The sequence below is a fragment of the Rosa chinensis genome, chromosome 3, assembly GCF_002994745.2.
Source record: "Rosa chinensis cultivar Old Blush chromosome 3, RchiOBHm-V2, whole genome shotgun sequence".
Lineage (NCBI taxonomy): Eukaryota > Viridiplantae > Streptophyta > Magnoliopsida > Rosales > Rosaceae > Rosa > Rosa chinensis.
Window position 1 is genome coordinate 6,046,336 of NC_037090.1, and position 16,686 is coordinate 6,063,021.

The following is a 16,686-nucleotide window of genomic DNA, read 5'->3' on the forward strand; positions in this document are numbered from 1 at the left end:
CGAATAAAAGTTCCGTAAAACTTAACACAATATCATTGACTACAGTAGAACATTAGGGAACCAATATCTCATGAATTTGAGTTAATGAACTCATTGGTGATTGCATCCATAAGCTAACAAAGTTTGTCCTCAAAACTTATGTCTTCAAATTTTAGTTTTAACACTTAAAACAGTGTGAGAAGACATTACTGATTAAAAAACTATAAATTTATAACAAAATATTAGAGAGCAAGATTAACTCAATAGTAACGCTAACCACTGCAAGTGGCCTAGTGGTTCTTGTCTAGTTGGGTGTGCTCCCCAACCTAGGTTCGAATCCCGAAGCTGTCAAAGTGGCCAGGCACTATGCTGCAATGCACAGTTGGAGCATTTCACATGCGCCGAAGGGGTTTATCTTGGGCCTAGGAAGCCTTTGGGTTCCCCTTGACAAAGTCAAAAAAAAAAAAAAACTCAATAGTAACGCTTTTATGCTGTTAGGTTGTTAGAAAAGATGGAGAATGAGGTTAGGCTAAATAAAAGGTTTGATTTTTTTTTTTTTTTTGCAACCTAATAAATGGTTTGATTCACTCTAATAACCAAAAAAAAAAAGAACTCCATAATATGACTAGGAAAAGAATAGCAAAAAATTAGAAATAAAGATATTAAATATAGCAAAATAGATGAAAATATTTGTTTACTGCCAAAACCGCCTCGAGAAAGCAAAGAAGTGTAATGCCCACGCCAAAAGGTCCAGCCCAGCCCATATATCACTTATAACATGCCTTTTAGGGCCACAACATTCAGAGCCCAATAAGACTGAACCATCTCGGATAGGAAAACAAACCTAAAACCCTAACTTCAATTCACTCTCGCTCTCCTCTCCCTGCAATCTCAGAGCGGCCACTCCAGGTACTCCTCTCTCTCTCTCTCTCTCTCTCTCTCTCTCTCTCTCTCTCTCTCTCTCTCTCTCTCTCTCTCTCTCCTTTATTTCTCGGAGCTTATCTCTCTCCCTATTCTATTCCCGTGGAAACCTTCTCGTCTTCACAGCTCCTTTCAGCAATTCCAACAATATAAAAATCATTTTTTCCTTTCGCGATATATCAAAAACTTTCACGGTTGAATCGTCTGTCTGCGATTTTTCGACGCCGATTCGTCTCGTAGATCTTCGGTCTCCGATAGGTTCTTTGAAAACAAAAAAAACTGTTTGGATTTGGATCCTTTTAAAGCTTTTCACTGATTAACTGGTGTGTGTATCGTGTTTGAATTGAGATGATTTCCGCGGCGATTGCGATTCTCACCAGATCTGAAATATGTGTTTGTGGCTCAGGTGACTGTTGTTGCATTGCGTGAGGCGGGTGAAGTTTGCAATCATGGCGAATTTTGCGAAACCGGAAAATGCTTTGAAGCGAGCTGAAGGTGAGCTGTGGTTGATTTAGGGATTGTTAGCTGGATATAATTCGTTTGATTGTTCTGTTGTGGAAATTTTCATTGCTATTTGGAAGAGTTAAGCGTTGAATTAAGTACTTATCTTTGTCAGTATGTTATCGAAGAGTAATAGAATTAAATTGGTTCAGGATTTGATGTTCTTGTTGAACAGACCATTTGTTATAGCAGACATGTTAATTTTTTGTTGAGATAGATATGGTGTATTGGTTTATTTGGTGGCGATGAGTGCCCTTTTGTATTTGGACTGACGGTTATGATGTGTGGATGCAGAGTTGATCAATGTTGGGCAGAAGCAAGATGCATTGCAATCGCTTCATGATCTTATTACATCAAAGAGATATAGAGCATGGCAGAAGCCACTTGAAAAAATTATGTTTAAATATGTGGAGCTTTGTGTTGACTTGCGCAAGGGTAGATTTGCCAAGGATGGTCTGATTCAGTACCGCATTATATGTCAACAAGTAAATGTCAGTTCCTTGGAAGAGGTGATCAAGCACTTCATGCATCTGTCAACTGAGAAAGCTGAGCAGGCACGTACCCAGGCTCAAGCATTAGAAGAAGCACTTGATGTTGATGACCTCGAAGCAGATAAGAGGCCTGAAGATCTAATGCTGAGTTATGTCAGTGGAGAGAAGGGAAAAGATAGGTCTGATCGTGAAGTTGTTACTCCTTGGTTCAAGTTTTTGTGGGAAACCTACAGAACAGTGCTTGAGATCTTGCGCAACAACTCAAAGTTGGAGGCCCTTTATGCGGTACTGTATTTCTTGTTCAGATAAAGATTCCAATTGGTTGTTTTGATCATATTGTTCATTACCATTTGTGTTCATAAAGTTAAAATAGTGTGTAAAATCTATATTCATGGGTGTCTATGGTTCTTATACTTTGCTTCCCTTGCCTTCTGATTATGTTGTGATCTCTATGCGTTCTCCAAGTTTCTGTTATTTCTACAGTTCTACTGCCATTGAGAGGATTTGCATGGCTTGTTCACGGGCTCTAGTTTTCCCTTACACCTTGATGATTTATAGTTTTTCCTTGTGATTTGATGTTGTTTAGATTAATTTTTTCAGTATTAATGTTGCCATTTTTATGGCCTTCCACTTCAGGCACTACCTTGAATCATGCTGCCATTTTTGCTTATGCTTTTACCATCTGCAGTAATGCCGTGTATAACATAACATATGTTATATTCGATTAAATTGTCTACTTTTATTACAGAGTGTACATATTTGGTTTGTGTTGAATAGCATTATTCCGCTCATTATTGTAATTTGCATAAAAGCATTCAGTTTTAATTGAAACCTTTGATTTATAGATGACGGCACATCGAGCCTTTCAGTTCTGCAAGCAATACAAACGAACTACGGAGTTTCGAAGGTTATGTGAAATCATCAGGAATCATCTGGCTAATCTGAACAAGTATAGAGATCAAAGAGACCGACCTGACCTATCTGCACCTGAGAGCTTGCAACTGTATCTTGATACTAGATTTGAGCAGCTGAAGATAGCTACTGAACTTGAACTGTGGCAGGTGTCTGAATTCTTTTGAGTATATTTTTTATGTGTTCATTTTGTCGACAAAGTGCAAAATATGTCAATTTCTATCTCTTAATCCTTTTGCCATTATGGTATCTGTAGGAAGCGTTCCGCTCTGTTGAAGATATTCATGGATTGATGTGCATGGTTAAGAAAACCCCTAAGCCATCGTTGATGGTGGTTTACTATGCGAAGCTCACAGAAATTTTTTGGATTTCTGCTAGCCACCTTAATCATGCTTATGCATGGTTCAAGCTATTCTCGCTTCAGAAAAGCTTTAACAAAAACTTAAGCCAGAAGGATTTGCAGTTAATAGCATCATCTGTTGTCTTGGCTGCACTTTCAGTTCCCCCCTATGATCAGACACGTGCTGCCTCTCACTTGGAACTTGAAAATGAGAAAGAGCGCAATTTGAGGATGGCTAATCTAATTGGCTTTAATCTTGACCCCAAAATCGACAGAGGAGATGTGGTATTGCAAGTTTGTTTGTTTTTATTTTTACAGTTTCTTCTTTAGATTCGACTTATAATTGTACCCCAAACTGATAATGTGCTTTATGGCCAGCTTTCAAGATCTGCTCTTCTATCAGAACTGGTAAGTTTGTTGATTTCTGTTTTATTTTTATTCAGAATTTATTGTATTCACTTTTCCTGTGATAAACATAGACAATTATTACATTTTTAAGGAGGTATTATGGTTTAATATACCCTGGGTCAAGCTTCTTAAGGTGCTGTTAGTTGATCATCAACTATTTATGAATCAAATTATATTCAGGCCACCTTTTTCGATATTTTGAAATTCGTATATCATTTTCCATAAACCTTGGCACTTATTAGTATTGGTGTGAATGATCGACTGTTTTTCTGGGCTAGTACATAAATGTTGTCATGATGCTTATCAAAAACCAGTATTTACTAATAATGGCTTGCAAATTGAAATTTTGTGCTTCTTTGGAAATGCTGTCTTTTTTTTTTTAATTGTTTTTTCAGTATGGTCTTATTTGTTTTTTGTTTTCAGGTCTCCAAAGGTGTCTTGAGCTGTGCAACCCAGGAAGTAAAGGATCTCTTCCATCTCCTGGAGCATGAATTTCTACCTCTCGACCTTGCTGTAAAGATACAACCACTGTTGACTAAAATCTCAAAATTTGGGGGTAAGCTGGCTTCAGCTTCTTCTGTTCCTGAAGTGCAACTGTCTCAATATGTTCCTGCCCTTGAAAAGCTTGGTACTTTGAGGTTGCTCCAGCAGGTGAGTTGATTTTGTACTTAACTATACCTCTTGTTTGCATAAATTCTGAATGGATTTTAAATTCCTCCTTGTACATTTTACAGGTGTCTCGGGTGTATCAGTCGATGAAGATTGAACATCTATCTCGGATGATCCCATTTTATGACTTTTCTGTTGTAGAGAAGATATATGTGGATGCTGTTAAACATAACTTCATAGCTATGAAAGTCGACCATATGAAGGGTGTTATGATGTTTGGTAACTTGGTAAGTTAAGGGTGCCATATCATCTTTTTTGTTATGATTTCATTAGATATGTTGACAATTTGAATCTGGAACTTTCATTAATTATTTGATGACTTAGTTTCTGGATATATATAAAAGCTGAGCGATCTATTTTATTGAACCTGGTATTCTAAATAATGTACCCTGGATAATTAAGGATTGCATGTTGGTAATTTTTTATTTTATTTTCCCAAATGCATCTAGAAAACTGGCAAGGATTTTTTTAATTTTTTTATATATTTTTTTTAAGATATGGAGAAGTGTGTATACATATTACGTGCTTTTGCTTCTTAAGCTGTTCTCAAATGCGTAGCATAAGTTATAATCATCTTCGCGTTTTCTCTCCTTCAGCTTCTCTGTCTGAAACTGAAGTCTTTCAGTTGCGATATAAGTTATGGTTCCTTTTGTCTTGTTATTCTTTCAGGGTGTGGAGTCAGATGGATTTCGTGATCACTTGACTAAATTTGCTGAGTCTTTGAACAAGACCAGGGCTATGGTCTACCCTCCTCCAAAGAAAGCATCTAGACTAGGTGAAATTCTTCCTTCTTTGGCAGAGACTGTAGATAAAGAACATAAAAGGCTTCTTGCTAGGAAATCAATTATTGAGAAAAGGAAGGAAGAACAGGAACGTCAACTTCTGGAAATGGTATGCCTGTACTCCTAACTTGAGTCGATAGCTTGTACTTTATAGTTTGCAATAGTATGGGAACTTGACTACGCATTGAATTTTCACTATAAGGAACGTGAGGAAGAGTCGAGGAGGCTCAAGCAACTGAAAATAACTGAAGAGGCAGAGGCAAAAAGGCTTGCCACCGAGTCTGAGATAAGGAAGAAACAAAGGCTCCTGAAGGAAATAGAGGAAAAAGAACTTGAAGAAGCACAGCAACTCCTTCAAGATGTAAGCAAAAAGAAGAAGGGAAAGAAGCCACTTTTGGATGGGGTGAGTGAAAAATATCCTCTCGCTCAGTTGTGTTTTAGACAGATGTGGCAGTTTATTGATATATTTTTATACAGGAAAAGGTGACCAAGCAAACTTTATTGGACATGGCCGTGCATGAGCAGATCAAGGAGAGAGAAGAAAGGGAGAAGAAATTAACAAAACTTTCCAAAACAATGGATCACTTGGAAAGAGCTAAAAGGGAAGAGTCTGCTCCTTTGATTGAAGCTGCATATCAACAACGTTTAGTGGAAGAAAGGGTGCTTCATGAACGTGAGCAACAGGTATCAGTATTAGGAATATTTCGGTTCTTCTATTCCCTTATTTTATGTGCTAAATTCTATTTTATGGCAACATTTGATTCTTCAATAATTTCTTCTTAAAAACAGCTGGAAATTGAGCTGAGCCAACAGCGCCATGAAGGAGATGTCAAGGAGAAGAATAGGCTAGTGCGGATGTTGAACAATAAGGTGAGTTTGTAGTCATATCCGAAGTATTCATGTATGATAGCTAAGTTGCACTCAATAATAGCTTTGTCTTTATATTATGTGCTATGCAAAAACACTTGCAAGCTCTGGTGCCTTTGGGAGAGAAGTATTTTGCACTTTTCATTAATGATTTAAAAGTTTTGCTTCTTAAATTGTTTACTGATTACTTGTGTTATCATGGTGTGTGCTAAAGCCGGGAAACTGAGTTGTTCTTTTTTTTATTCTTTCTGGCAGACTATCTTCCAGGAAAGGGTTGTGCATCGAAGGCATGCAGAGTTTGAAAGGCGGAGGGCAGAGAGAGAAGAGCAAATCAGTCGAATGATTCAGGCCAGGAAACTGGAGAGGGAGGCAATGAGGAAGAAAATATTCTATGTGAGATCTGAAGAGGAAAGGCTAAAGAAGCTGCATGAAGAAGAGGAAGCCCGCAAGCGTGAAGGTATGTTTTTGTGAGATTTACCAATTCAATTTTATTAAGTCAATGTATACTTGATTCAAAGAGAATTACGTTTATGTATCATGTTTCCAACATTGTTACATAACTTGCCATTATCTTGGCTTATAGATTTATTAGGTGCATAATTTATTTCCCTCTTGGACATGCAGAAGCCGAGCGAAGGAGGAGAGAAGAAGCTGAACGCAAAGCAAAATTGGATGAGATTGCTGAAAAGCAGAGGCTAAGGGAGAGGGAATTGGAGGAAAAAGCCGAAAGGCAGAAGAGAGAAATGCTTGCTAGGCCGGCCATTGAGCCTCGTCCGGTTGAGCCTGTAGTTCCTGCTCCTGCTGCTCCTATTGCTGTCGCTGCTGCTGCACCCAACGCTCCTGGAAGGTATGTTCCTAGGCATCGGCGACAAGAAGCCGCCCCGGCTGCAGAACCTGATCGTAGGGGAATCAGGCCTGATGAGCGCCCAGCCCTGTCAAGTGATAGGTGGCGTAGTGATCGCAGTGATGAGCGAAGACCACCAGCCTTTGGTGCGGGTTCAAAATCGACTTGGTCCTCATCCAGACCGCGTTGATTGGACCTCTGATCATGTAGGTGTTTGGAGCCTGGGGCAATTTTGATTAAGCTTGGAATGTTCTGGGTGTACTAAAAAAGTCATAAGGTCATTATTTTTAAGTACCCAAAGACCTGGTAGAGCTGTTACTATGCTTTTAATTTGACTGTCTTCTCATATCATCGAATGCTCTATGTAATTCTGATATTTCAGACTTGAAGTTAGTTTTGTTGCTTCCCATATTCTTCATTCATTTCATTTCTCTAACCATGCTTAAAGCAATGGGATTCTCGTGTTTTCTGAGCCCCCTTTGTCCTCCTCAACCTTTTGATAATAAGTATTTTTGTCATTGGTTTTGTTTTCTATTTACTGTGTCCCGGTTTCTCTCCCTAGATGAGTGTCAACTGTTTGAGAACGCGGCCAATCTTCCGTGTCACGTTATTTCTCAAAGTACAGGTCTCTATGACTAATTGCCGAACTTACGACTGCAAGAGCACAGCTCCATTGTGCTTTCCTTTAGTTGCCGTTGCACCGTCTCCTGTTTCTTTCCTTCATTTGACATATATTGGCGTCCTGCTCTGGGTGTTGCGGATTCAATGGCGTCTCTTGGAGTGGTTATGGACTTGGTGGCTAGGTTTGCTCCGGCGTTATGAGTATAGCTGACTGGCTGGAATGGAGCAAGTGAGATTGGGCAGCTACAACAAAAAGAAAACACCTTGAACTGTCGGTGCAGGTTTTGCGTTCTGGCTACCCTCGAGTGATGATCCAAAAAGACCACCGGGAAAAAGTCTCTGGGAACCTTAGAAAAGAACTAAAGAAGTGCGCATTCTATTTAGAAAACCATCCTTGGAGTGTCGGTTTCAGGCTTTAATTATCACTTAAGTCACAAAATTGTTTTTGTCTTCATAAGGCCATTTCAGAGCCAAAATCTGAGATGATTTTTTCCTACTATATTACGCCTCTCCAGCAAAACACGCTTTCAGTGTAATTTAAATAAATTAATTAATTAAAAAAAAACTTTTTCAATACCATAATTTCTACTATAAACTTTAGACTAGCACACGAATTTTTTTTTTTTAAATCCCAAATCTTTATTTTCTCATGAAAATTTGTTTCACATTTAAATAACACTTCCTGAACTGAAGGGGTTCAAAAATCATGACTAATTATTATTATTATTTTTTTTACAATTTTTCAAAACCAGAGAACAGCAAATTCACAAAAAGAAATTCATTCGAGGTTCCGGTGTTCCATGAATTGGAATATGTTCTAAAAATTATGCTATAAAATTGTGAGTTTATGGTACTAAAGAACTTTAAAAATATATATAATAGCAAACAGTTCTTAATTTTACCATCATTTCTATCCAAAATTATGGACTAGGACACGATTTTTAGTCAAAATCAAATGTTCTTATTTCTTACCCTCAATTAATGATTTTTAAACATTCAAACTAATGGAATTCAAGAATCATGACACAATTTTTTTTTTTTTTGGTGTTTTTTCAATGTCAAAGCAAGAATTATAAAATTCATTAAAAAAAAAAAATCTGTTCGAGGTTCTTGACTATTGAAATAAGTTCTAAAAATCATGCTCTACGATGGTGAGCTCATGGTACAAGACAAGTTCAAGAAAAAATTGATTTAACATGTCGGCGTATCATTGTATTTCAAAGGTGCCCCATGACACCTCCCAACGTGCCAAACCATGTAAAACCTCATTTATATTCAAATTGTCATGTTTCTTAATCTCATTATTCATAAAGCATGATCTTTAGATCTTTCAAAAAAAAAAAAAACATAATCTTTAGGATAAGTTCTAATTTATTTATTTTTTGTTGAAACTGAATAATTGATTACTTGAGAGAATTAACTTTCCATAAACATTACATCATTAAGCTACTCTCTGGGCTGTTACAGGATATATTCTCACAAATAAATAAATAAATAAAATATAAAATAAAAGAGAAAATTAATCTCATGTATTGCCTCTGTCGGTCTCTTCGTAACAACTAAACCCTCCTAAACCCTTCCCCGTCGCTCTGAGAGTTTCGGGTTGAAAATGAGTTCACTCGCTGCGAGATTTTCCAAGTTCATCAGAGTCTCTGTTCCTTCCTCGCAAACTTCCTCACTCGGTTTCTCTCTCTCTCTCTCTCTCTCTCTCTCTCTCTCTCTCTCTCTAAATACCATCTCTGTGTATTTGTATGTTTGAATGTGTAATTTGTAGGGCTCATTTCTGATTGTTATTGTTATTTTGTTTATGGGTTTCTTGGGTTGAGTTCATACTCCTGTTAAATGGGTTTTTCTCACCTAAACAAGTTTGTGCAAACTTAAATGATCTCATTGGTTCATATGCTTTATATAATTTGGAATTAGTGAAATTCAACTGATGGGTTTAGTCCAGAAATCAATCTGAGTTGAATGTTCACTATAATCCAGCATGCTTTACACTTTTTTTTTTTTCTATGAGGAGTTATCTGAAGTAGTAGCAGGCATACTTAGAATCTGAAAGTTGATTTTAGTAGCTGTGTTTGTGTGTGTGTGGAGACTGATTGTTTTAGATAGATCATTTGGTGTGTGGTTAATATGAGCTGAATTACAGCAGTAGGCGGGCAAAGAAGCTCGAAGTTATGGTACTCGAGCGGCTCAATCGACAGTGACACTAATGACGCAAAACAACTTGGTGCCGAAGAAGATATTGACGATTTTCTTGGTGGCTTGAAAGATACAAATGTGCAAGCCCAAGGTGTGGATCCCAAGAGGGGTTGGGGATTTCGCGGTGTGCACAAGGTATATTTTACTCAGTTGAAATGTTATAGTTTCCATGTGTGTTTGTGGACGCATATGTCCTGCAAATACCTCTGCACTGCGTCATAACGTGTAAGATTACTAGGGTCTCATAAAGAACTTGTTCTAGATATTTAGCTTAACAGAACTTCTTGGTTCCATTGGGATGTTAGATACAGAAACAACATGAATCATCAGAGTGGAAAGTTCTTCCTTCCATTTTGGGACCAATCAGACCATGTTGTAGATTTCATGTCTGTCATTTGCTCTATCTGATACTTATACTGGGTGTGTTGATTTATGCAGGCAATTATTTGTGGAAGAGTTGGACAATCCCCAGTGCAGAAGATCTTGAGGAATGGCCGAACTGTAACCATATTCACTGTTGGGACTGGGGGCATGTTTGACCAGAGATTACTGGGAAAGGACTTGCCCAGACCTGCTCAGTGGCACCGAATTGCTGTGCATAATGACGCACTTGGGGCTTATGCAGTTAAACAATTTGTTAAAAAGTACGTGTCCGATTTTTTTTCTAAGATAAATGAAACTGTGCATATATTGTTTCTCTGATGGTTGGAAGTTTACTGCAGTTCATCAGTTTATGTTGAGGGTGACATCGAAACTAGAGTTTACAATGATAGCATCAATGGTGAAGTTAAGAATATTCCAGAGATCTGCATTCGTCACGATGGTATAGAAACCATAACTACAGTTTTTTTTCCCCCTCATTTAGTGTTTCTTTGGTAAATCCCATCTTGTCATTCTGCTGTGTTTGGATAGAGTTATGTTTCTCACATGTACTTTTGCTTCGTTACATTTACATTCCAATAGTTTGTTGCAAACTTGCAATACATAACTTTGGAGGAATGTATCTAAAGTTCATAGGTCTGAAGTTTTGTTAATAGTTGAATAAACACGGGCAAAAACTTAAGATTGTGAACTTCTGCATCAGTCGAAAATGTTGACATGGAAACTAAAGGTTGAAAGAATAATATCAATATGAGCAGGATTTGAAAGGCCTACCCCATTACTCCTGTCCTGCTCCAAAAAGGAGGGAAGAAAAATGAAAAATACCATCTACATGTTCACTTACTGTCTTGATATAATAACACAGAAATTCCTTATAGCGTGATTTACCCTGCAGGGAAGATCCGTCTTATAAGGAGTGGAGAAAGCATCAGCAGTATGTCCTTGGATGATCTGCGTAAGTCCCTTTTACTTCTGCTCTTTCTGCTTTCTCCCACATGTGAGACTTCAATGTGTTTGAGTTCTACCATTTCACTTTTCTGACATTGCTATCGGTCTATGTGATCATCTGTTACTTGCAGGAGAAGACTTACCTTAGTGTTAATTGGCACGTTAGGGGAAACTCAGCCTGGGAAAGGGAAAGCATCTCAAGCCACTTTTGTAGGAAACAGGGATATATTTCTTAGTTGGGTGTGACCTGGCAAAGGAAAATGCCGGAGTTTTATTTTCCAATTTGTCAATATAATCCCTTGGTTCATTAGCTTGCTCTTCACTGTTGTCTTCTTTCCCCAGTGAATGAAGTCATCTACCATTCAGTCTCTCTGTGAGAAGGAAGCGGTGTTTAACATTGAAATCGATATGTAAAGACTATTTAATGTTCACATTCCATCAACTCATTTATAATAGTCATAATTAAATGAGAGGCTTCTTTCTTATTCTGTTTCGCTCTTGAAGCAAATGCCTAAACTTCATCAAAATAGTGCCTTTACTGCAATCTTTCCTTGCTGATCTGTTCTTATTGAAGTTTTTTTTTTTACTCACTAGTTACAGTAAAGCTGAATTTGCTTGTCTTGGGGATCTTATATTGTCTTTAATTTTGGGGGGAGCATACACAGTAGATATTGAATAGTAAAATTGCAAATGTGGGTTTTGTGGGGAGTGAATACACTTTCTCTAAAGAATCGACTGGATAGTACCATTTAGCTTGATCCCAATGGGGTTTGGTCCAGTTGGTAGCAGGCTGGTCCTGCATGTTGGGCGAACGCTGCAGTGATACTCCTGGTAGTAAGGAGGTCACTGGTTCGATCATCCGCATGTGAAAAACATCCTATTGGGAGGGGTCTTACCCATGTGCTCTCGGCCCCGGAGTGGTGCTCCCACCCGACCACCATTTTATGTATTTAGCTTGATCCCTTCATTTGCAATATGGGACACAAACTGCAGTACTTTTTGTACATGGCACATAATTGGATTGGCTTTACATGTGCACCAAAAGACCATTGATGTTAGGCAATACAGTGAACCTATTTTTCTCCCTTAAACAAGAAGCAATTTGTTAATATAAAACTATAAATAGCACATTTGATGGCTCTAATGATATTAAATTTGTTGTTCTAGCACTACAAGCACTTCAACCTTTGTCCTTGTTGTAGTCCTTTCCAAAATGGCAAAATGTATGCTTCTTTATAGAGGCCACTTCAGGAACTCCGAACAAATGGCACCAAAAGACTTCATTGAAAATGGAAAGCACCAAAAGACTTTATTGAAAATGGAAAGTGGGATTGATGGCCAGTCATCTGAACCCAACTGTTGGCTTGAACAAACACCAACTGCACTAGAATCCAATAGATGATTCTTGCACTAGAATCTAATAGATGATTCTTTTTCATATTACTTATCAACTTTGTTATTCCTCTCTGGTTAGTGAAGGAAAAGGACTGTTGGAGCAATATATGCATGTATATTATCTACATTTACATGTATTGTATGTGTGTGTATATATATATATACAGTCTGGTTATGGTGCGGACGGTACGGATTTCCCGTGTTCCCCCACTTTCCGATCACATTTTCACATCTTAACCGTTTAGCTTTTAGGTCCTAATGTATAGATCACCTCTGCAAAATTTCAGCCAATTTGGTGATCGTTAAGGCATCCAAAACTGCAATTTACATGAACGAACCAAATTACAACAATGTACACGAACGGTTCCGGTTCGACAGATTCGGTTCGTTCGTGTAAATTGCAGTTTTGGATGCCTTAACGATCACCAAAATTGTCTGAAATTTTGTAGAGATAATCTATACATTAGGACCTAAAAACTGAACGGTTAAGATCAAAATATATGATGGTAAAGTGGGTGAAAACCGGAAATCCGTACCTAAATTTCGATACGGAAATCTGCACCTAAGAAAAATCATATATATGCATTTAAAGACAGAGTTAGGATTTTAGAATGAGGTGGGCTAACTAACATATTTTAATAAAAATTTACTAATTTGGAGTGGGCTACGTTTTTATATTTAACTTTTAAACCAAAATTAAGCTATAAATTAATATTTTTCTAAAATATGGGGTGGGTTATAGCCCACAGCAGGCCATGAGTAGCTATGCCCAATAAGATTGTTAGGTTCCATTGAATGACACATAAAAAATGAAATAGCCAGCTTTGTAGTAGCTAATTAGCTTCACCATTCATGGGTGCCGTAGTAATGCCATTTAATATTAAATCCTTAGGTGAATAGGATTTGTATAGGTGTCTGTTAAGTGTTAACTCAATGAAATTCTGTAACTGACACCCGTTGTCACACACCTGCCTTGATGGATGTAACACAACCAGTATTATATGTCTGAAATTTTGCATAAATAGAGACTGAGCTCTCAGCATTCTTGCCAACTCTGTCGGTAGAGCACCTACTCTAGTGTGTTTAAGTTGATCTAGCTAGCTTTAACTATGGTAACTAGTACTAGAAGTAGAGTACTCGAAACAATTTCGATGTTATTTGTGGTGATCATGATTATGATCCTGATCACCAAAATTGGGAATGTATCAGCTGATCTTGGTGCCTGCCCAAAATGTGGTAGCCTAGAAGTTCCATACCCTTTTAGCACTGATGATAGCTGTGGAGACCCTAGATATAAAATCTACTGCAACAATGGCAATGAACTTCAGTTCATGTCAGCAGAAGGGTTTAAGTACAAGATCCTCAGCATCGACTTGAGTGCCAACAAGCTCATTATACAGCCACCTGATCTGTTAGTGGTGGATGATACCACTACTACATGTTATTCTTCAGATTTCTCTTCACAAGGCTTAAGACTCGATGAGCGCTTGCCCTTCAACATTTCTACTCGTAACACCGTGATGCTGTTCAATTGCTCGGATAATATTCTCCGCTCGCCTCTAAATTGTTCCTCAAACAGCTTCTGCAGGCAGATTGAGGATAAGGTTGAGGCGTGTAGAGGTACCCTTTGCTGCCATTTCTTGAAGGATTCCCACATGACTTCATACATGATCAGGATCAGGTCTGGAGGCTGCACTGCCTATACTTCCGTTGTCGATATTCGACCTCAAGATCCTGTTGATAACTGGAACTATGGCATTGAGCTTCAATGGTTGACTCCTAACTAACCGATTGATCACTTAGTTCAGTACTTCACTGCATTCCTCTTAATAAAATGTATGCATTTCCTGGCGAGTTGTTACCACTTTATGTCCTACTGCTATGCTAATAATTAATGTTATCTTTCTCTTGGTGCTCTTGGTCTTCAATCGCTTATGGTTCATGACTTCATGGCATGAAGTTCACGTATAAGTACAATATTTCCTAATTTTAGAAGATAGCACGTCGATCTTTGTTTTTATTTCAGGTTCTCAGTATAATAAAGTCTGGAAGAAAAAATATTCTTTCCAAACATTCAGTGAGTCCTCTTCATTGTACAAATGGTTTCCATTCTTGAAATAAGAGTAAAATTAATGAAATTTTTGCTATTTCGGACACCTAAGAAATCAGTCGTATGTTTTAAATACGGATTTCCAATCCCTATCATGTCATGGAAAATTATATATATAAATTTAAAAAAAAATCCATATATGAAGACAAATGAATGGAGTTTAACATTCGCACTAAATGGAAGATCTGGTTAGCAAACACTTGTTAGCAACCTTTTTGTATCGATTATATTTTCATTGTTCAAACAAAAGAATTAAAGGCAGCAGCAAGGAGTTGGAATGCTAGTTTCCAACCGAGTACAGGGAGCTGCTGCAACAAAACGTATCCATCATGTAAACTTCAACTTACGTGCAAATTAAATAAGCTGTCAGGGGTCGAACTATCTCAACACATCTGTTAGATAACACTTTTGCTATCAGTCAGCCAGTCCAACATCTGAGCACAAACCAGAATCGACACACTGTTGACAAGTCCAAAATACCTACTTACTCTGCATATCTCAACTTCATGTCTTACACACATCTATAACACTAATAACAGTCACCACATGATAAACGAAAACCAAGCATGTTCACACTGCCAGAGGAAGAATACAGCAAAATATATAATCGGATATATTACTACAAAGCCACTGTGGGTGTGCTCATTCTTTTTCCTTCCATAGCGTCTTTCATTTTCCGACAGATTGTGCAGAGGAAGGGGCCTTCGTTGTATGCTTCTTTATAGAGGCCACTTTAGGAACTACGAACCATCAAAGGGCAAAGGGCAAATGGCACCAAATGACTTCATTGAAAATGGAAAGTGATGTGCCAATCATCTTAACCCAATTGTTGGATTGAACAACCTTAACCAAAACGCCAAACACAGTTAATCTGCACTAGAATCCCAATGGATGATTGGATTACATTAAATACATATTTGGTTATTACAAAAAAATTTATTATAAATATTAAGAATTGAGATCATCTTATAAGTGTTGGGTCACTTGTTAGATCAAATATAGACTTAACACATATCATCATAAAGTAATTGATGTCAAACTTAGTTTAACATGGATACAAACTGTAAATCAAATCTTGTAACTTAATGAAGTAGTGTATCAATCCATTAAGGATAGTAATCCATTGCTTAGTCTACAAGAAAGGCTACAAGATTGTGATACATTAAGAATCTAACTAGGAAACCTAATCCTTTAAGGAATGCTTTAATGGGAAGCTTCTTGAGGGTTAAGTCTCCTATATAAACAGATGAATTGGTCCCTGATTACTACCGACGTTTTGCATATTGTTCTGTCCATTGAGAAGCAAGTTGGTAAGTAACAGAAGACCATATTCAGTTATCGAGTTAAGCAGCTGCATAAGATGGAATCCATGCCAGTGATTGCTGAAGGTAAGCCTTGATCCCTTTTTTGATTGTGTGTGCATATGTTGTGAGCATGTATATGGTTTTACATCACTTGCCGCATAGGTGTATAGAAGAATTTTCATTCTTTTTTTCACATTACTTATCATCTTTGTTATTCCTCTTTGGTTAGTGAAGGAAAAGAACTGTTGAAACACTCGAAACAATACAATATAATATATGCATGTATATTATCCATATATATACATGCATTGTGCGTGTGTATTATATCTGTTAGGTTCGATTGAATGACACAAAAAATGAAATAGCGCTTCGTGGTAGCAAATTAGCATCACCATTCATGGGTGCCATTCATATTAATTGATTTAATTCCTTTGGTGATCAGGATTTGTATACGTGTTTGTTAACTCGATGAAATTCTGTACACTGACAGCTGCTGCGGACTGCGGTTGTCATTGGTGAAAGCTTTTTCATACTTGGTATAATACGTCTGCGGACCACTGCTGTGTTCTGTTTAATTTCTGATATTATGAAAACTAGAGTACTCGAAACAGATTCGATATCTTTCGTGGTGATCATGATCATGTGTCATCAAAATTGGGCATGCATCAATGATCTTGGTACGTGTTTGCCCAAATCTAGATACAGTGCATATATATGAATATATCCCATATATAGATGCATGATTGCTGTATGTATCAGGTTCCATTGAATGACACAATTTAAATTGAATTAGCTAGCTTTGAAGTAGCTAATTAGCTTCACCATTCATGGGTGATTAATATTAAATCCTTTGGTGATTAGGATTTGTAAACGTGTTTGTTAGATCGATGAAATTCGGTACACTGACAATTGTTGCCACACACTGCCTTGATGGTTATAAATTATAACACGTAACGACTATTATATGTCTGAGATTTTGCATAAATAGAGACGAGCTATCAGCTTGTCAGA

General features: G+C 37.5%; 3 protein-coding genes across 4 annotated transcripts; all 3 read left to right on the forward strand.

The window, feature by feature from the left end:
* Window positions 1–781: 781 nt before the first annotated feature.
* LOC112192350 (eukaryotic translation initiation factor 3 subunit A) lies at window positions 782–7,136 on the forward strand. Its single transcript, XM_024332030.2, has 14 exons — window positions 782–888; window positions 1,307–1,395; window positions 1,696–2,177; window positions 2,738–2,953; window positions 3,061–3,429; window positions 3,523–3,552; window positions 3,976–4,203; window positions 4,287–4,448; window positions 4,891–5,112; window positions 5,206–5,406; window positions 5,481–5,687; window positions 5,793–5,873; window positions 6,126–6,327; window positions 6,495–7,136. The coding sequence occupies exons 2-14, from the start codon at window positions 1,350–1,352 to the stop codon at window positions 6,902–6,904; spliced, it is 2,856 nt and encodes a 951-aa protein (XP_024187798.1). The 5' UTR covers window positions 782–888; window positions 1,307–1,349; the 3' UTR covers window positions 6,905–7,136.
* Window positions 7,137–8,861: 1,725 nt separating this feature from the next.
* On the forward strand, window positions 8,862–11,360 carry LOC112193320 (single-stranded DNA-binding protein, mitochondrial). Of its 2 annotated transcripts, none has more exons than XM_024333408.2 (6): window positions 8,862–9,017; window positions 9,485–9,672; window positions 9,976–10,181; window positions 10,260–10,360; window positions 10,814–10,873; window positions 10,998–11,360. In XM_024333408.2, the coding sequence occupies exons 1-6, from the start codon at window positions 8,945–8,947 to the stop codon at window positions 11,012–11,014; spliced, it is 645 nt and encodes a 214-aa protein (XP_024189176.1). In that variant the 5' UTR covers window positions 8,862–8,944; the 3' UTR covers window positions 11,015–11,360. The 2 variants fall into 2 exon arrangements, with proteins under 2 accessions (XP_024189176.1, XP_024189177.1); XM_024333409.2 differs by having other exon boundaries at window positions 9,488–9,672.
* A 1,958-nt stretch (window positions 11,361–13,318) lies between these two features.
* LOC112195136 (wall-associated receptor kinase-like 20) lies at window positions 13,319–14,125 on the forward strand. The gene has a single exon (XM_024335488.2). It carries the CDS (start codon window positions 13,371–13,373, stop codon window positions 14,046–14,048), a length of 678 nt encoding a protein of 225 aa, XP_024191256.1. The 5' UTR covers window positions 13,319–13,370; the 3' UTR covers window positions 14,049–14,125.
* Window positions 14,126–16,686: the final 2,561 nt, after the last annotated feature.